Genomic DNA, 21216 nt, shown 5'->3' on the forward strand with positions numbered 1-21216 from the left:
CTCGGCTGTCCTAGCAGTTTTCAGAGCCTCAGTGAAACATAAAATAGCTGTAAGATGCACTTATTTTTTGCCTGAAAGTTTAATTTTTTGGCGCCTGAAGTCGACGTTTTGGGAAGAAGGAAAAGAAACGTTGAAAAGAACATTAAATTCACTTCTAGTTCAACTATAATATATGAAGTCATTGCGCGCGTGATGACATCTGTTTGAATTTTCTTTATTGCTGATACACTTGATTTGCTCTTTGACGGTTCTCAAACTCAATACTCTCAATACGTTTCTTTGGCTCTGTTTTTCCTAATAAGCTTCCTTTTTATAGCCTTGTTTCCATGTATCGATTAATCATTGGTATTTTCTATCTGTCTGCTTTTGTTTTGACGCTGCTGGCTCATTCCGTACCCCCTCTTACGTTCTCTCTTTTTTCGGCTCGTTTAGATTCATCATCCTTGCCCCGGCTTTTTTTGCTACTACTGCCATTCTGTGTCCATTGTTTTTATTTGGCTCAAATCTGTTTTTACCTATAGTTAATAGTTTTCCATTTGCTTATGTATTATCTGTGCTATTTATATGCGGATCCCACAATTTTTCCCTCATTTGTATCAGCGTCGTTCCTGGAATTAGCTACTTTCAATAGCAATAATCATCAAATCGTTAACAGCGTACACATTTATCACACGCTCTTTTTGTCGGCTTCGCTAAAAATAATAGCTTGGAACGGGCCCTATAGTTAGTATCGGTTAATTTTTGCTCGAGCTCCTTTTCACTTGTCAGTTAGGCTACAATTATATCAGAGGAGCAGCAATCCATCGATCAATAAATCGACGTACTGAAATCACAATATTGATCGCAGTCGCTATGGGCAGGTGGTATTACAGAATACGGAACATGGAAACTGATATTACATGTACGCTCATTGTAACTCTCAAGTCATTCATTCAATTAACATGTATACAACATGTTTTATATAATATATGTAGAGATTTATTTTGTTATTTTTGATTTATAACACACAGAAACCTCCTTAAATTTTCCTTTATATATAATAATAATAACTAAACGTCATTCAGTTGTGAAGGATATGAGTGATTCTTACACACAATCAGCATCTAGATGGTGCATCCTTAGTTCTTCTCTTTTGTAATATATGAATTCTCATTATTGTTTTCGCCTGTTGAGTCGATCACCGCAACTGATAATATATCACGCCTCGTTTTATGTGCTGACATCGGTTCGCGCGCTTTTTTTCGTAATTATTCTTCTCAGCCGTCGTGATATCGGAAAACGATCTGTCATAATAAGAGGTCTCGTAAATAGGCTGAATAGTATGTTATATATTATATGTAGGTTGATAGATTTCATATAGGCGCAGTGACTAGATCTGTTTCTACCTGTACATTTGCTTACGTGGATTTCTCGGTCGTTCACACCGGCGTGTCGAACTTTTAGGGAAATGCGCGAATACTTACAAAGTAAACAGCACACTTTTATTTTATAATACGTGTAAGTTAACAATAATTTTTACAATGGTTGCTGTTTTTATAGCGATTTAAGAACAGCAGATAGAACTAAACCGAACATGCTAAACCTAAATGCTTGAAACAATATAGAATTATTATTTATAATAATCTGTACATACATTCGTATGTTAGTTATAATTAGTCTGCGTAGCATTTTTCATACACGGTTAAATGTTACACAGATCTAAACACATGTCCAAAATGTTTGGTTTTTCATTTATTGGCAGAGGGTTCTGGGCGGCCTGGCCTATTCTGGCTATTATGGCCTAAAAACTACCATGAAAATAAAAAATAATTGTCGTATTTGCATTGCCCCACTTCTTGTTCTAGCCAGTTTGAAACGTCGAATCCAGCAATGGAAGACTTGTTCTTATTGTTGCATTTCTTTATTTCTCGTTTATTACTATTTCACTCATAATGTTACTCTTCATTTCTGCCACCTCTCTTATATCGCTTAATTTCAGCTTATTATAGTTAATTATAATTGCAATAATATCTATATCTTGATTATATGCTCTTCGTCTTGCGATTGTTGTTATTATAATTGTTGTCAGTGTAATCATATATATATATATATATCGCCTTTAATATTATATCGTATTCATAATAATATCAATCATAATTGTAATTCTCCCGCCATTTAGATGTGGGCACTTTACAGGTTACATCACTGGACACTGTTTGTCCCTAGGTTAGCAAATACTCGTGAAGTCACCCTTGCTGTACGATTTTCAATGCAGCGTGCACATATGTGCAGCTGCACGAGCTCACCTCACTAGACCACCTCGAAAATAGAAGGGTACGGCATACGGCGAGAGGAGCAAGACTGGTCGGCAGTAATTAACACTTTTCTCGGTCAGCCCATTTGGATCACCTCATTTTTCCGGCATCATTAACATTAGCCTCATTAGCAGTTAGCATAAATCTTTTTCCTGTTAACAATTATATTTACTCATTCCTTTCGATCTGATTAAACATGGGCGACCTTGTCTCTATTAGCATATAGAACATTGTGCATGCACTACCATAGCTTGTTACCTTTTGAACCCGTGTGATTTTTGTATATCTAAAAGACATGCCATTCTTTCGTTCTTTGTTGAGGTTATCAATCCTATATTATCGTACACTGACGCAAGTGCTATCTTTCTTTTTCTCATAATCGACTACGATACCATAGATCTTCCACACAAAGTTGTACCACTGGTTAGTACAGTCGTGAAGCCGATACGACCTGAAGATTTACCTCATTACATTCGACTGATTTGGTTTCATTCGTGGGCCAACCCGTTGGGCTGCACGCCCGCTTCACTTTATGTTGTGCTTTGACTCTATTTAATCGTTCGTATGCTATCTAGTCCTTGACACTCATCACTACTATTCTGTTATAATTGTTTTTTAGTCATTACATTGGAATACACTATGCCTCTGTGTTCATTGAGTTCTGATTGCTAGCTTCGACACGGGTAGTGGTGATCATGGTGTAATCCCGATCAACTGCCCTGAAGACCTCCATTCAAAAATTCGACAGAAACAATTGGCCTTTACTGCACTTAGTGGTGAGTATGGTTTGTATATGCTCATTTTCTGATCATATGTCTTTCTTTTTCTGCTTTATGGAAACGAGGAAAGTGATCTCAGGTAGTTTAATGGTCTTGAACCTCTGTGGGCTTTACAGTGGTAATATATGGGTGTTAACTGTTCGGTGCGAGATTGAGTAAGCTGTGAGGGTCACCTACGAGGTTTTGCGGTCAATCGGATATTGGAAATCCACGCTCATCGCTCTTTTAGTTCCTGTCGGATGCTTTTCACGGCAAACTATGTTTGTAATAACGGACACACTGTCAGAAATGCCGGTCAACGAACCTACGCAAGAATGTCAGTTACAGATCTTGTGGAAGTGATCGTGATAAAACTGGGTTTGGAATAATTAATTCAGTACGCAGCTAGAAAGTTCTGTGTTTCCTGTCAAAGGCAACTGTACTTTTTGTAAAAGCATTTAACACCGTTGCATGCACTGCCAGATTTGTTTGGGGTCAATTTGGATTATGAGGTAGTGCTGAAGCGATCTGAAGCGGCCGTGCGTAGGGTCGTTGCTAGGCGTTCCATTAAGACGTCATCCGATTGCGTGCAATTCAAGCGTCCATCTCAGATCCTGAACAGCGGAAAGAACCGTCAGCCATTTCCGGTAACCGGCGGCACCTCAGCGGTCCTGCCGTCAGTCAGGGCACCACCATCCGGAGTGTCCCGAGCAAACGTCGGGCGGTTTGGTACTTATTCAGTATTATACAGTAATCGCAGTAGTATTAATTATAATAATGATAATTATGATAATAACTATAATAATTGTGTACACGAAGAAAACATCACAGCTACTTATTTACAACAATTCAACTGATGACAGAAATGCCAGTTTGTGACTTTCCGAACAGTATACGTGTTTCAGTGCGTCATTATAGTCATCGCGTTTATTTTATCTTTATTGGTGTACTAAAACAATTGTAGTGCTCGGATTTTCTGGTTTGAATACAGCCCGCCCAACTGGTGGATTGTGCTTTGTATATCAATCCTGTAGATCTTGAAATGTCTGTACTTGGTTACAGGCCGCTAAGATAACCGCAATACGCGGCCGATTACTGCATGAGACAATAGCAATATCGTACAAATAATAGAACGAAACAATGTTTTTTGTAAAGAGAACCAATGTAATCTTCTACCATGACGTTATAAATCAAGAGGTCGGGAACTTCATTTGACGCATGCACACCTCTTGAGGTAGCCACGGCAAAAATAACATTCACTTAAGGTTCTAGTAAGGCTACGTGACCACATCATCGTAGAACCGCCAGCAGAAGAACCCGTAAAGAAAAATTAGGGAGAATTAAGATTAAACAAAAAGCATCGACCACTTACGACAAACATGAATTTCCATGAAGAACCTCAACAATTCGTTGAACTTAGATAGATTTATGTTAAATTTAGTGCACCTACACATTTAGAAACAGCTGTACATTTCGAAAGAACATAACATCTATCAGACGGTAACTGCTGCGGCTCAGACTCGTGACTGTCACGGAACCGTACATGTATATATATATATATATATATATATATATATATATATATACTCGGCTATGAATGATTCGCCGAGATTATGACCGCCAAGACTGATTCGAAAATGTTCTGTTCATGCGCAACGAATAATGTGCAGCCGTCAAAGATTCATGCACACAATCCAGGAAATATAAAACAAACCCAAATAGAAAACACCTTTGCGTCTTTCTCTAACGCTCGAAGAGAGGCTAAGCTACGAAGCCGCGATTGATTGATCCACTGATCAATGTCTTCGTCATGTCTATGTATGTACGAAACAGCGGAATCGCTATATAATGCATTTTAAGTTCAAAGTTCGGTGCGCTTTCGTAGCAGAAGCGTCTAGCGAGAGCTTAACTCAGAACTAGTTCGTCTGTTAGAGCAGTAGAATGTCCTGCAGGATGATATATCTGTCAGTAACTGCTGCTTGCGCTCATCAAGCTTATGCGATCGTTTAGGCTTCATTGAGAACTGGTATAGGCGGCATCGGTAGATGGTATGCCTCCACTAAACCAGCGAACGATGTGAAGATTCCGATAATTCCGGAGATACCGCCGAAGACGATAATGAACACCTCCCAGCAGATCTGCGATGTTTCTATTTGACCCCACTTGAGCTTCATGTGAAAGTAGCACGGCCAGATAAACGATAACATCGTGCCTAGCGGAGAGAAAAATCACATAGATAATAAACAATATTATGATCATTAGGTGCTATCAATGGACTCATAACAGCATCTATTTGAAAAACGGGAGATGTTCGACGATCTAAAATGCGACAGCATGTGAAATAAACTACAATGGTGACACCTATAATATCTACAAATAAAACCCAATTTTGTATGCAAGAAAAACACATTGGGACGTTGTCGTATTGCTCTAATTATTTCTATCTTTTGCTGTTGTGAAAATACTAATAGTCGACGGGAATGATAAAGGTCCCAAAATGACTTCTATTGAACGTATCTTTTATTGTATAATGTAATGTAACGGTAATTGAGCCAAACCAGTGCTGTTTATGTTTACATTCAGGCGGCCAAAAAAACTATACGAAATCGGCAAAGCTGCCATAAAGGTCTCCATCATCGTATATCGACGAGTGACGGGAAAAAAAATTAGCAGACTGAATTTTTCGTGAAAAACTGGGAAAGGTCGAATAGTACCTTGCGTAGGGTTTTGTGATAGAACAGCTAAATAGACTCCAACGTTTTGTTAAGGGCATAGATGTCGAATGAATAACGCTCGTTTTCCAAAAATAATGCTATTTAACTGAGCAAAGTAACTTTATGCATGTTCAACCTTGGTTCCGATAGGCAAAAAAAACCGAAAATGTTATGCGGCAGTTAGCACAACCACGTTCGCTCTCCATAGAACAGAGTGAGACGTCAAGGCTTACGAACAAAAAAGAGACGACTTTTATCAAAAAGAGGAAATGGCCATAATGAGGACCATTTTTCCAGTCCTATCGGGATGTAGCAATTCATCTGTGTCCAACTACAGCTGAGGATCAGAAAAATGTGTGTTTTAGGATGAATTGACTACGTCATTGATATTCTTGTTGCCATTATTGAAACTAGAAAGTGCTGAACAGCAAAAGAAAAAAGTAAATTAGTGTACTTATATAAATAGTACACTATTTACACGGGAACGTTGATTATTTATGGTAATGGTAAATTTTATCCTAGTAGTTATTGAAACATTTGTAAGAAACAACTGAAGTGTCAATAATACGCATTTTAGCTGTTAAGGCTGTGCTGCAATGCTGGTAGGCGTGGCGGCATCTTTGCGCTTTTTATTGACCTTCAAGCATAGTAAATACTCAAAGATAGCGATATTCTAATGTACCCAAAGTGCGCTTGAGAGCCATGCGATTCTCTCAACAGGTTAGACTATTAAACATGACCGTGTAACAAACGGGACTAGGCACTACAAATTAAAAAAAAGTGGTGACGACATCTATAATACTGATTGGACAAACGCATGCGACCGATATTTTTATCTATGACATAATCAATGCTCAGTGCAAACGAGCCTACCAGTAAAACTGCCGATAAGCCCCATCAAGAGGGCGAAATACGGAATTGAAACAGCCAGTAGCATAGTGAAGATGACAAGGCCAACACGAGCGGCCAATCCCCACACGCGTAATTCTCCGTCGATCGCGTAGCACGAAGGAAATAGGGTCTTAGGCCGCTCGCGGAAGTACTGATGCTCCAATAGTGCTGCTGCAGCGAAGTATGGAAGCGGATATGAAAATAGGGCCTTCACGACAAGAATTAGGTTGATGACAATTTTGAAACCGCGCGTTGGCAAGTTGTTTGTAATTACTTCCTGCGTCTCATCCGTCCAGGTCAGGAAGCACAACCAGGCGAAGATCGCTATTGGGCAATGGAACGACTCTGCTTAGATACTGGAGTTTTGCACTTCTTCTCGTACCTTAGTATTGGGTGCTATTATCATATTTTCTGAGAATCTCTGATAGAACTGTGGAATCGATAGAAGTTTTTTGAGGCAGTCACCTTTGAACATAGCAGCAGCAATATGAGACCAGTTGAGCATGCAATGGAACTTGCTCCTGTCGATCATGCTGCCCTCGAGCGATGGCAGAAATATTTGCGATGTATAGCTGAATACGACGATGCCCATGGTGACAGGGAATTTGTCCATGTTGATTGACCAGCTTACTTTTCCCCAGCCCCAGTCGCCGGCGCAGAGCAGACAATATCCAAGAATGATGACATTGATGAACAAATGTGCCATCGTGCACCAGAACGACAGCATTGAAACCGAGCGCAAGTCTCGAAGGAACGCGCAGGGCAGAAGAATCATGGTGAAGATCATAATCCACGATCGCTGGTCAATCGGGCTATCGGGAAACGAACCGACCATCAAGTCTCCGCATAACACGATATATAGGATGCATGTCATCAATAATTCGGTCACCTGAAGCGAGAGATGAAAGCGGCTATGCGTATTTAGTACGGAACAATCCATGTGTCGATGCCGGCTTTCGCATCCAGGCCTCACTTGTATGAGACGTGTCCTTAAGCATACTAAGCGACCATATCGGTATCGTTGCACTATCTCACGACAAAATATGTAGGTAACTAGTTTTCTTTTGAAAAAGTTAAGAGATAAGTTAAGTTCCCCGCTAAATATTTCACCCCGAAACCGATTAAAATATTATTGTAAATTAACTCTGACCTGTGCGAAATGAACGCTCCGGCCTCCCCACTTACTCCCGAGACAGACTTTAGCGATGGACACGTAGCTGTCCCGTACACGAATCAATTCGCCTTTGTCGTTGTATTCATAAAGACACTCCACTAAGATCTTGCCCGTGTGGCAACAGATGTACGCGACGAATACAAGTGCAAATATACCCCAGTAGCCGCCTTGCTGCACGGAGTACGGTAAACTCACGATGAACATTCCCTATGGGTTGGAACGCATTGGATGTAGTGGAAGTGTGAGGATTTCGTGAGTCGCACGTTACGTTATAGTCTAATGTCCACGTAAACTGGCATTTTTCAAGTTGACCCTCTACGCTGTCGGGCCACGAGGGAAAATAGGCTAAAAAAAGTGATCAAGATTGTGAACCACGCTGTACATATTTAACGACAGTTAATTACAGAAGTTAGTCTGTCAGTTCTCTATGTCGGAGTTGTCAACGTTAACTAGGTTAAAGTCATCCTATTTGCTAGCTACATAGGTTTACTTTACAATATCTTTCGTAACTACTTATCGAAGCGTTTCGTTCTATACGATTAGTTCCTTACCGTGTGCGTCGACTAAGCTATCACCATGTATACAATTGTAGATTGACAGCAGTGAATTTGATGAAGTAAATATGTTAGAGTCAGATACTTCCGTGTGAGGAAAATGCGACGCTAACAGGTGTTGATGCTAGCAATGATCGAATCGAGCTGCATATCTTAGGCTAACACGAGTTACCTGGATCGCATTGGTGACATTCCACCCTGCTTGCCATTCATCGATTTTTTCTTGTCCTTTGTCCCCGAACTCGTCCACCTCAACGCTGCTTCCCTGCCGTTCGAGGCGAGCACCGTTCGTCAAACTTGTTTCTGCATAACCGCCCTCTTCAGTATAACTGGAAATTCAGCCAGATATGCAATCCATAAAAAAATAGAAATGGTAAGGGTTTTTCGCAAAGAGGCTCTGTATCTTTTTCGATAAAATGGCAGAATGCTATGGAGGTAAAGCATAATTGCAAATAAGAATGGTTTATGTAAAGGTCGATAATAAAACAGTTACGATAGCCGGGATTTTACTCACTTTTGGAAGTTGGACATTTCGGTGCCTGCACCCCCGCGTAGGCCCGTGCCTTCGCTTGGCCCTCCTGGTCCAGTTCCATCGGCGCACGCTCCTGGACAATACGATTTGACTCGTTGCACAAGTACTGGAGCCTGCTCCTTAGCGCGCGTTAGGAACTCGGCCGCAAATCCAGCCGCCATCTCGACGCTGACCTCCCGTCAGCTCCTTTAGGGCACGCGCCACAATTCGCACGTAGACACAATGGAGACGAGAATGAAATCATTCGATCACGCGATGCCACACAAATTAGAATTTCATTTAATTGTTTTAAGCTGTCTCTTACATTCAACAAACAAATTTTCTAAATAAGAGACGGCCGAACAATCGACTGTAGATAGAATAATTGACAACCATAGCAATATATACATATGTCTTTTTGCCAAAACCACGCTGAAAAGTCACGCTGTCCTCGCCTGTGCACCCACAAGGGCTGCGAACTGGAGCCCTCTGCGCGTTTCACACCGACGTCACGTTAGCCGCAAAGCTTTTAACGCAATCCCGTAATATCGATGTACTCACCACACCGTCAAAACGCTTTATTTCCTGGTCACTTCATGCGTCTGGCGGTGAATTTCGTTTCCTCAGCACGTACGCACTCCTGCACCCAACGCAATACCTGCGTGAGGCGCCGAGTCTCGCTTATACTTCCGTAATGGCACAACTGGTGCTGTGACTGCTTGAGGGGAGGCAACGATGCTGTACTTAGCCCTGGTGTTGTACATTCGGAGGGCAGCAGCAGCACTACGGCTTGCAACGGCGCGGACAGTAGAAGCCGCGAAGTTCGGACTCGGAGAAGCGCTCGGCCAAGCGCGTAACAAATCGGGACGAGTCTATCGCGCAAGCACTGAAGCGCCGATGTATCGTTTTGCTGGAGTGCAGCCGGAAAAGCGCCGTGAGTCCGCAGACAAACTCGAGATTTAGCTAGCGAAAGACGACTCACGTGCTCGGTGATCTTATCCGTTCTTGTTATTGATATACGAATAATCGCTAGTTGAGACATTATTGCTGTGAATTGAAGACTAAAACGAAACATTTCGGCCAGAGCAATTAAAATTTAGTCTGCTGTTACTGTCGAAAGGTTTGTAGATGAAAGTGAACTTTATCGGTGGACAGAGCACTGATTCGCGGTTGCTTGTAGCACACACACATCATACGGTGTTGGTAAACTGGGATTGTGACGATATTTATGTTGTAGGTAACTAGTCATAAGCACGAAAGGTTTTGTGTGCTTGCCGAAATAAGAAAATGGATTTAAGTCTGGACCCATTCAGAAGGGGCGGGAGTTAAGAAAGCGATTCGAAATCAACAGTTGTGCCGGCGACTTAACCGGCAAATGGTCAAAAGAGCGGTTAAAGAACAAATTGATAAATAAAGAGCTGAAGTGAATGCAGTGTCAGTGACATATAGTGTAATACAGAAAGTCAATCAATAAATGCAAAAAGCAAAACAAGAGCATCTCTCCTTTAATCTAGTTATTGAGAGATAGGACTCCATGTCGCAACATAGCATTCTAGAATCTAAAGAGGTTTGATTAATCTTTTAGTAAAATATTTCAAAGCAGCTTTCGTTGCATAGGGTTCTACAAAAGCATGCAAAAATTGTAAATGCAATTTTTCAGTAAACCTTATCCAACCAATACATCTACACTATTTAATTTTCATAACGAACACCGCAAAGTAACACGCATAAGGTATGGCAACGTTATAGAGAATCGTTAGGATATAGAAGGAAAATTATTACTCTTGCTAACTTATTACTATATATAGTGATTTTATTTATTTGCAAAGTAACTAAAGCCAGGAAACGACGACCAGAATCTATCGGAAGCAGAAACTTTTTCTTTGAAAAGTTTGTAGTTACAAATCAGGATGAAGACAATCGGGTACCGAGACCTCTTCTAGTGGTCTTCTACAGTACTCCTTCCCTATTTTCTGATTCGCACGCGTAACTATCAGTAATAAGCGTAATATTTTTTATGAAGACCGGCAATTCTGCATGTGAAAATGTAACACGAAATATTTTTTTGTAATAAAAACACGACGCGTTTTTCTGGGAAGTGGTTTTTGGGGTTTGATTCCTCTACTGCGTTTGGCTCTATTCCGAGCCGATGTCCTCGAAGCTTAATGAAATATTTAGTAATAAGCGATTTTTTATCCAAGCTTAAGCTATCAGTATCAATACAACTACTATCGGTCTATTGTTTCTGGCACCACAGGAATCGATTTTGAACATTTTACGCAATAATATTATTTATTAACAACTGCGTACTGAGATGAAAACGTCGGCCGACAGTGAATCACGTCACATTAAAACTGAATATCTTTTCGCTTAATTAGACTATAATGATGATTTTTCAATATGTGTTAGAGGTGCGTGTCTTTATTTTTTTTGCACACTTGTACAGCGCTCTGGAAGCTTCTGGACATTGCGTTCTTATGTGTAATTTCCCTATCTATAGCTTCAAGGAGTTAATCGATAATAGGACATGTTTACTTACTAGTGTGTTCTTTTTAGGGCATGGGAAGCCCCTTAATCATACGGCTTAGATCGGGAAAATAAACGGATTGATGTCAGCGTAGGATATTCCTTTGCTTAATTCAGGAAGCAGCTGAGGCATGGTGATAGGTTTTGGCGTTGTCACCAAATAACCATAATCCATGAATCTTTTGAGGAACTGGAGATGGTCGGCAGCATTTATTGTTCAATTTTTAGCAAGTATCTCGTAGTGGCAGATACCCCTGATATACGTTGTAAGTGGTACGCCTCGACATTGCCATCCAACTTCATTTTTTTCCAAAGCGATGCCATTCTCACGCCTAGTCCCTCTCCGGCTACCGGTAGAAATTGAACCATGCCTCATCTACGGCAATCATACGCTGCAGGCGGGTTTTTCTGTCGATTGCACGTGCAACGCACCACACACATTTCCTAGTCAAAAGCTAACTTACAAGAGACCCATCTTCACTCAATTTTCGCATTTTCAGTATTTAAGATATAGTTTTGTAAAGCATATGAAATACCGTTTTGGCCGACGGTATTCTTAGAGTTTAAGCTCTGCTTTTGTGAAAAGTCCCCTCGATTATGGCATACCCCGCCCTGACATGGTCCTGCGCCGTTTGCGCACTGTACTTATGTTTAAGGCCTGCTTGTCTAATGTCGTCGTTAATCTTCGAGGAATTTTCGCAGCATTGTCGCCTTTAAGAAACAAACAGCTGGCTGCTAAAAGCTGATTTTCGGGACTAAAAAATATTTTCCCTCCCAGACAAGTTTCTTTTGGGGTAAACTATTCACCAGCCGTAGCTCATCTGTTACTGGCGTGCAGTTGAAAAAATATTCAGGTTCGCCAGATTGCCAAGTACGCTAAATTCCCTTAAAATAAAAGAACCTAATATTTAAGAACTTACTTTGGTGGATACATGGGTAACATTAAACCACACATTAAACAATATATGGGGACAACTAAAGTTTGGTACCCGTGTAACACTTTGCCAGAACTAAATCCAATATTTACTAACAAAATAAAATTTTAAATGATAAAAAATTAAAATCCATAAGTGAAAAGTATTTTAAAGTTGTTTTTTTTTATGTATATGTTGTATGTTTACAGTAACTAGACGCTCAGATACGTTTCTATAAGGCTCTGACCGTGTGTGTTTTTGACAGTAGACTTTGTCTGTTTCGGCTCAAAGAAAAACCAAAGTTGATTAGCAGGGCTTCAGCTTCGCTGTGAATAATTTTGCATTAGAAAAGTATAATATATTTTCTATTAAGTTTAAGTTAGCTGAATGGGAAGATCGATCAAGTTACGGAACTCGAGTCTGTGACCTTTGGGTAGGCTACAGAGGAAGACACAAACATGCAATATGCGATTACCAGAATCAGCTAGAGTTCAACAATGATCGCGTCCAAACACCAATTATTCATTATTTGCGTGCGATTAGAAATATCGCAAAGTATTTTGTCGTTATTAACATATTGATATGGTTCATCCACATGTATAGGGTATAGAGCAGCACAGATAACTAACTAGATATGACATAAAACGCTTCTAACGCTTTTACGACCCAATATTGAGTGTAGAAGCCATCCATCCGTATCTAGAGAAAAAATTAATAACATCAGGTTATACGAGATTGTAATTATTCGAAAAAATTGATAATAGCTACAGCACTTACTTCACATTATTATTATTAGTCAGTATGGTGACGCCATAATTATAAAATGATCACAGATCGTGTTATCTGCAGTAATTTTTTGCATGAAAATAAACATTTTTCTGTTTTTAGCTTGTCCGCACTTCAAGCAGGTTTTGTCCACGTTGCGCTCGCCCGTTTCAGTTTTTTTTTTTTTTTGTTTTTGACTTCAATACTGAGCGCTAACGCTGTATCACTCCGTTCCTACATTGTTGATCAGAAAAGCGTTCTGGTGAAGCGTTAACAAAGTTTTCAGGTCTACAATTACATATGCAACGATTCTATCTAATCTCAAAAACGAAGTGGTGCGTGTTGCAACGAATTAGGCTGGTATTGAAAAAACCGTTGAGAAAAAACAAGTCGTACGAGGGCTTGCCGTTAGTCTATTTGTGTTCACACCCTGAAGACTACTAAGGCGATCGCATGCAAAGGGATGAGGGGGAACCGGTATCATCGGAACGTTCCATGCTTTGGGATGTCCTGCACCACTTGCGACATGTCGATTTAATATATTTCGTAGGAAAGTTCTACGAGTTTCTCAAAGAGGCAAAGCTGTTGCCAATTATAATTCCATGCGGTTTGGCATTGTTTACTGTACCCCTTCTACCCGTTATTATTGCAATTGTGATCCATTGCGTATATTACGGAATCAGTGAGGGTGCTTGGCTCGATCGGCACGGTAAGATAAATCAAATTCATCATATATACATACATGCATATAGATTTTGGTTAGAATGTCGTCTACTGAGCAGAAAACAAAAAATCAATTTTGTTATTCGATTTTCTCATAGTAGCAGTGAAACATTGTTATTATTCGACTAATACTACAACTGAACGCTATAGTCAATCCGTACGGTTCTATTGTTAGCAGAAGGAAAGTAAGCGTTATTCAATGATGATGGATGCGCTCCTTGACAGATTATAATCGACAACTGAATGAAAACAAAGCTATGGCATACTTTAAATTTATATATTATATATACGGATTATATTCATAGCCTGGCATACTATCAATATAGTCCGTATATAGGGTCGATGAAGTCTGGAATACGCTCGTACGTATCATTGCTGCGTACGTATCAATACAAACTGCTGGCAGTTTGCAATAATCGTAATCATAACTGTTTGACTCATGACACAAGTTCAGCCTTGAACCTGCTATTCCTGGGCCTGGTGTTCACGCGGCTGATCATCTATTACGTATCATGTCTGGGCTATGCCGATTACGTCCCACCGAAGTGTCCATTCGCATGCACGTGTCTGCAAAACGATGAGATCTGCATGTTCATCTCGGAGCTCCTTGAGTGGGTATTTGGACAATGGAAGAACAGTTTGCAGCTTCAGCGCAGCGTCTACGGTATGAATGTAAGATGTCCCTCCTCTACAATGTTCCCTAATGTTAACACAGCCATCTATAAAGATCCATATTAATGCAAAATTCCATTTGGTCTGTATCGAGGAGTGCATCTTGAATATCCACATTGGATACTTGCCAATTTCGATGGGCTCCAGGCATCGCAACGATTATTTTATTGTGGAAATCGAATAGGAGCCGAAACTATTTAGAGGGTGAAGCTTTACATTATAAGCCAATATAATCTGATGTGACTTGGTTGGACGATCTTCGCAGGCGCTCTACGAAACGAACTGGAAAACTTTTTTTTGAGGCTTCGTGTGTATGGTATCACTTGGGGAGAGCCTACATTTGCTATAAGGAACGCTCGGGTAACTAAGATAGAGATAGATCCTCTGACTGCAAAACCACAGCTGCTCGAGTTCGATCTACAGTTTAATTTTCAAGGAGAGATTACGTTAAGTGTCATGACCTACAGGAACCACCAGGTTGATGTAACAGTTAGTAATACTATGAACCTGTCATAATTTCAATAGGTCCCTATCTGAGAACTCATTTAGTGACGTAGCATCTCCGGACAATGTCGAATCAAAAAACAAACGATACTTTTTGATACTGTCCAGTTTTTCTGGCCAACAAATAGAAATATAATTGCTAGTCATGCAGATGAGATCTTTCACAGTTAAAAATTTATAAGATCGAAAGTGAAATGGAGCTGGAACCACATGCTTGTATAACCGTTAATATGGACTAAGTCGATCGAGTAAAATATTAATCTGAGAGGGCATTTTTCGCAGCTCAAGTCGTGGGAGGCAAACTTACGGGTTCATATAGCAGAACTTCCCTATCCGAGCTTCTTTGTTGCCTTCACTGAGATGCCTAAATTCAACAGTTCGCTACGTACGACAATGAAGGTATGACCTCAGCTACAGACAATGAGCTCCCTTAACATACGGTATATTATCACTGCATAGAAAATATAACTTATACGATCGAAACGCTTAAAGTCTAGGTGCCGTCTTAGTTTAGCTTAGAACAGGGTTTGCAAACGTGAGGCTTCAGTTAGAAGGATGCGGTTACAGAGCGAAGAAAAAAATCGCAGCTGTCCGATATCATTATCCGATGTAATTACCAGCTGTACATTAGGCAACTGTTTAGCTGTTAGTTAATAATACTAAAAAAATATATATATATATAATAGTATAGTATAGTAGAAGGGATATATCTTTTTATTTTTAGTTATATATATATATATATATATATATATATAAACTAAAAATAAAAAGATTCTTTTGGGAGCTTAATAAATGGCCTCTGCCCCCATGTATCCCTTCTACTATACGTCTAACATACTTTGTCAATTGAATATAAAAATACTCGTGGCTCGTGACTAAAATGCGTAAAACCACTAAAAAGTAAGGCATGATTTTATCCAAAGATGGCAACCGGAGGCCTCACGCACACCACAATTAAGGCAGCTTTGAGGCGCACTATCAAGAAACAAATGGTTCTACCAAAGTACCGTCTTCACTACATATCCCCACTCGGAGGGAAAAAACTCTTTCTACCTTACAAACCGATGGGTTGGAGTTCTACAATGGAGGAGTCTACTTTAAGCATTCGTCTAATTTCGTGTTCGCGATTAGCAGTTATGCCTACAACGGTACACGCTTGCAAAAGGATATTCTAATTGTTCAATAAACATCGCCAGCTTGGTATGGTAATAATGATGTATAACTGACAAGGAGAACCCGATAAACTATCAGATGTGGAAATATTATTTTTTAATCAGTGTTAAAAATTTTCTACAGCTCCCAGGCACCTCGTGGGCTGGACTTTGAATCTTTCCGAACTATTCAACAAACTAGCTTTCGGGCAACCGATTTTACAATCTGGCTCATTTGAAGAAGACATACCAATAATCGTCTGAACTGTGTGACGCCCCGCTAAATACAAATTTAATACAGAAAATACGATGCGTTTGCCCTATAAAAACAAGAGTTACTACGGCAAGCGCGGTTTAGTACTCTGCCTGTTAATTCTGTTTAGGTGACAGGTGATCCACTTGCTGCTGTGTTTTTTTAGAGTTTTCCCACTCCAGGGTGACTAAAGCAAAAATTGTCGGCCAAGTTCATTTTGAGACGTCTGTTAGTATATAGGCAGTACATCATCGCCCAGAGAAGAATCCTTCCAGCACTCTATCTAGCGAACCACTGAGTTATCAATGCAAATTAAATTATATACTGACTCTTGAAGTAATGAACAACATACAGGCGAAATTTTTGCAATAATGTCTATCATGTTGTCGGTAGATTTCAACAGCCGTTAATTATTTGAAGTTTTAAAACTCATCAAAATTTAGCTAGACAAGAAACGAGTCGAACGGTCAGAATAGTAGCCCTTCGAAAGGCGTGCACCGAAACTGGGAGTTCATTTACACCCTTAGTAAAAACCCAACTCATACCCAATGTTATTCTTTGGATTATTTGTCAACAATTCAAAGTAGTGCTTTTTCAAAAATTTAATTTCAGAATGTGCAAGCCTTAGTACAGTTGTCACGGCGCCCACTTTTTAACATGGACCAAGTGACATTCAAACCGTTCGTGAAGTTCGATATCAAAGCTCGAGTTAGCCGTGAAGTCGCTGCGGGAGTCGTGTTGACCGATGAGGTCCGTGACCCTGACCATTTGCCATATGTCAAAGTGTTGCATATTGCTCGAGGCAGTCGATTTGATGGTTGCCTGAAAGTTGGAGACTTTCTTCAAACAATTAATGGAGTAAGCATAAGGGTGAGGTCAAACAACGGTGCTACACATTTCACAAAAGCCGTTTCCAATCATCAACGATGACAGTTGCATTTACTAAGGCGTATTCTTCTACCTATAAGCAATAACGCTTTAATCGTTTGCTTAACATCACGCGTGATAATTGTGGTCCGTGATTATATCGGGTGACTTTCTTCTTTATAAAATAACAGCGATAAGATGATAATAATGGAGATAACGGAATATTTAGTGTGTAATGCACGCGTTTTTCCTTAACATCGTAAAGTCCTTTACGCAGACCATCCCAGTAAAAAGGGGATATAGTTGTAGATAAATAGGCGTGTAGCACTTAATCAGTTTAGCTATAGCGTTCTTTAGTCAATTCACAGTAACTGATTAATTAAAATTTGACTGTCAAGTGCAACCAATTCTCTACAATCCTTAAAGATAGGGAGTGAAGGATGGTCGGGCGCTACTAGATGAAGTTGATGGAGACGTAAGGCTTCAGGTAGTCCGACTTCATCCATTTAATTGGTCCGCAAAAAAAAGACGAATGACTCCTGCGCACGGACTTAGGATCTCAAAAAAGTTTGGCTATCAACGAAACCTGGAAGGATGGCCAAAATGCTCGCGTGAGGGTAAGCCGTTTCTGTTCCTCGGAATCTTGCATCACATAGGTAAGAAGATCGGGTGTGATGTCAACGTAGGTAACAGATTGATTAGGCGAAATACACAATATTATTATATGTTGCCCTTGAAGTAAGCAGAGAGTAGGTACAACCTTGCACTACATAAGACCCTTGCATGTATCTTTCGAATGAAGTTCTGACCATCAATTCTTTTTGTAGCTTTCACATTTATGGGAAATTAATCCGAGTAGAAACAGGAGCGTTCATTGGTACAGGTAGGTGTACCGAAGATCGCTGTCGGGAGGATTTTAAGTCCATAACGCCCTCAGACGTCTTTTCGATAACCGAAAAATTGCTTCTTATTTAGTACCTCATACTAAACCTACGTCGCTTCTTGACGTTAGTAACAAGCTTGCTACTTACTCGAAACATTAATTGAAGCGAACCTACTGAGGTTGACCTCTTATTGAAGTACACGAGCTACATTAAAGTATGTTATTCTTGTAGATGATTACCAAATCGCACAGAGTGTGGTTGAAGCAAAATTTGGGGAAATTGGAGATGTCATACACAGGACCGACAGGGTGCAGGCTTCAGCAGCCAGCTTCAATAAAACGTTCGAATTCCAGCTGAATAGAAACCTATTATACTTGAACGTCGCCGTGCTTGCGGTAAAATATTTCCTGTTTTTCCGCCTATGTTATTAATAAACAATAACGATAAAGGAACGTAGCACATACGTAAGGAATGCTTTTACAATTGCTTAACTATTACGATATGTATGTAGAGAAAGATCAATGAAGAAAGCGTAGTAATAATAATGGGAATACTATCAAATAACAAATGTGAGCGTTACGATACCAATATATATTGACCGAAGTTAGCGAGTGGTGTTTTCCAACCTTTGGCTCTCGCAAAGTAGAGTGTTATATGATGGCCTTGAGTTGAGGCGACGAAAGGAAAAACAATAAGAAATATTCTCACATTTGAAAACCCTGCGATTTTATTAGATGAAGGCAATACGTATAGGTCTGAAAATTTAATCATCCCTTATGTCGAAGACATTCAAAATATCGTACGTTTCTTGATGAGATTATATGAGGGACTTGATCCCATGATCGGATCCAGATATCAGTATTTCGCATAACTGAGCACATGGTGGATCTAGTAATATCTAGATAATACTAGATAATGCGTTATTTACATAATGCGTTCGTGAACTTGGTCGTAACTTACTACTATTTATGTCTAGTTTTCTGGTTAGAAATTCCGGTAAATTTTTCTGGTAAAACTCGCCGTATCCTTCTTTCAGATTGATGCTCAATTCAGTCATTCAATTACCAGTGACCATTTACCTGGCATCTTTACAAATGAGACTTTTGTAATATTGACGGAATTTCAGGTAATCCCAGAATTTAAAATCGAACCGATTTTGCTTTGCTTCACAGCGATACCAATGAGCCATATCATCCCAAATTGCTATCAAAGCCTTTCAGGCTTTTTTTCGCAGGTATATCTACTTGCTTGTTTGCTACTGTTTTTAAATTTGTAGATTTTTTTTTGTGGATTCTCTACTAAGACGCCTGCATTGAATATATTAGGATACGGCTCTCTCAGTCGGTAATCGCGTACGTTGCTAACGGAACGAAGAATAGACTTATCTACACAATTACGCAATGTATTTCCTTTGAATTTAAGACAAATGAACGACAGTACTTTTGATTTTGTTAGTAACGGCTTAGGTTTCCGCAACTAGCCATAGACTTATTAATTATTATGATATTAATTAATTTTTAATAATAATTAATACGATACGAAATAGCTGGTTCATAGCCAGCTCTTTCGCTCTTATACGAGATTTTTCGTCAGTTCAGTCAGAGCTCACCGGTTCGTGAGAAGTCGGCATATTATTATCAATTAGCTGCAAAAACGACGCGATATGTCGTATTCGCCGGGAAACACTTAGAGGTTGTACCAGTTCATCTCTTCCTCCGCTAGCGTTAAGGCTCGGGGATTACGATGAACGGCACGCAAAGCAAGAGGCCGACCCAATTCAAATCACGCGTCAGCAGAAATGGCGGCTGCAGACGTAACATTCATATAAATACCTCCGACAGCTCCATTGTATATGGGCTAGGAGTCACTGTCAACTTTGGCCTATGGGCGAAAATGATTTGATAAAATTCAATCGTCTACTATCAATCGACGGGAATTTCGGAGGAACATTTTTTTAAAAAGTCCGAAGTCCAGCTATTATCTAATTTCTTATCTTATGCAATTTTGTATAGCTTTGGAACAAGTTTATTATTGTATTAAGTTTATTTTTTACGGGTTAAGCCGTACGACGGTACCTATCGCTTGCAAGGTAATGAGTTTGCATCAAGAAGGAGGATTTAAAAAGTGAGTTCTACGGATGTTTGATTGTATGATGTTTTTGGCAAAAGGTTAAGACTGGCTTAAGGATTTTACTTCCGTAACTACTTCACGTTAACGTTAACGTTTATTCGTTCACTGCAATCGATCCGATACGCCATAGGTGCTACGCACTTACCCGAATTTCAGAGTATAAATTAACACTGGTCAGCATATGACATCCTCGAAGTTACTCGCTTCAGACAATATTCGAAAGAAGTAAGATAAGATATATCGGTTCTGAGGTTCGGTCTGTGCGGTGAAGATCATTTTCCAGTGAGGCGCTAATTTTCAACAATAACCGCTATCAATACGTCTCATTGTAGATTTATCCGTTGCTGAATCCTCACGTTGCCTGCTCGCATTACCGTCTTCCATACATGTTCGAGAGCTACGTGAATGCGCATGGATTTGACCCACGTTGCTGCTACGGAGACATCAAACTTGCTTTTACGTGTGCTCCCAAAGCGTCGCTAGCGTCTTGAAATATTCTCTCGCATCAAATAAATGCAAATTGTTCCATAAGTTACATGTTGACTGTTTTGTTTTAGTTGGTGATATCTTTTGAACTGTCGATAGCTGAAGTTAGTGTCTATCCGCTCATTACAGTCGATGCGGTATGTCATGGCACCAGTCGAACTCAAAGGAGGCAAGGAATAGGCATTTATTAGATAATTTAACAGATAAATGGGGTTTTTAATTGTGGAGTTCAGTTCGAAGCGTAAAAGTATATATATATATAATAACACACGAATTTCCCGGGCAAATTCATATCTTCAGTAACTTCTAGTAAATCTAATGATTAGATTATTAGAGTTAACTGTCTAGACACTAGAATAGATTGCCACCGGTTGGCATAGCTAGCTACAGCTCGTTCGCATCAGGTTTATTTAATTTTAAATTTGAACAAAACAAAAACAGCAAA

At 39.8% G+C, this 21216-nt stretch overlaps 2 protein-coding genes across 2 annotated transcripts; one reads left to right on the forward strand and one right to left on the reverse strand.

Moving 5' to 3' along the window:
• Positions 1-193: 193 nt before the first annotated feature.
• VGAT (vesicular GABA transporter) lies at positions 194-10365 on the reverse strand. Its single transcript, XM_022804316.2, has 7 exons — positions 9458-10365; positions 8900-9103; positions 8558-8714; positions 7808-8038; positions 7123-7546; positions 6640-6981; positions 194-5264 (listed from the first exon to the last, which is right to left on the reverse strand). The coding sequence occupies exons 2-7, from the start codon at positions 9076-9078 to the stop codon at positions 5059-5061; spliced, it is 1539 nt and encodes a 512-aa protein (XP_022660051.1). The 5' UTR covers positions 9079-9103; positions 9458-10365; the 3' UTR covers positions 194-5058.
• On the forward strand, positions 9632-20856 carry Pdzd8 (PDZ domain containing 8). Its single transcript, XM_022805233.2, has 11 exons — positions 9632-9830; positions 13652-13810; positions 14279-14488; positions 14762-14985; positions 15283-15399; positions 15924-16148; positions 17017-17274; positions 17702-17888; positions 18387-18550; positions 19282-19389; positions 20618-20856. Exons 1-11 carry the CDS (start codon positions 9632-9634, stop codon positions 20774-20776), a joined length of 2010 nt encoding a protein of 669 aa, XP_022660968.2. The 3' UTR covers positions 20777-20856.
• Positions 20857-21216: the final 360 nt, after the last annotated feature.

This window comes from Varroa destructor, unplaced genomic scaffold (genome assembly GCF_002443255.2).
Source record: "Varroa destructor unplaced genomic scaffold, Vdes_3.0 BEIS01000004.1, whole genome shotgun sequence".
Taxonomy (NCBI): Eukaryota; Metazoa; Arthropoda; class Arachnida; order Mesostigmata; family Varroidae; genus Varroa; species Varroa destructor.

Bases quoted from the DNA above. Each gene is read 5' to 3' on its own strand.
- VGAT (XM_022804316.2), bottom strand. From the start codon at position 9,078: ATGGCGGCTGGATTTGCGGCCGAGTTCCTAACGCGCGCTAAGGAGCAG. The intron at 8,039-8,557 runs GTAACTCGTGTT...TCCAACCCATAG, and splicing joins ATGTCACCAATGCGATCCAG to GGAATGTTCATCGTGAGTTT. The intron at 6,982-7,122 runs GTGACTGCCTCA...ATTGCCCAATAG, and splicing joins TGCTGCTGCTATGTTCAAAG to CGATCTTCGCCTGGTTGTGC.
- Pdzd8 (XM_022805233.2), top strand. From the start codon at position 9,632: ATGCTGTACTTAGCCCTGGTGTTGTACATTCGGAGGGCAGCAGCAGCA. The intron at 9,831-13,651 runs GTGAGTCCGCAG...TATATTTCGTAG, and splicing joins AGTGCAGCCGGAAAAGCGCC to GAAAGTTCTACGAGTTTCTC. The intron at 13,811-14,278 runs GTAAGATAAATC...ACACAAGTTCAG, and splicing joins TGCTTGGCTCGATCGGCACG to CCTTGAACCTGCTATTCCTG.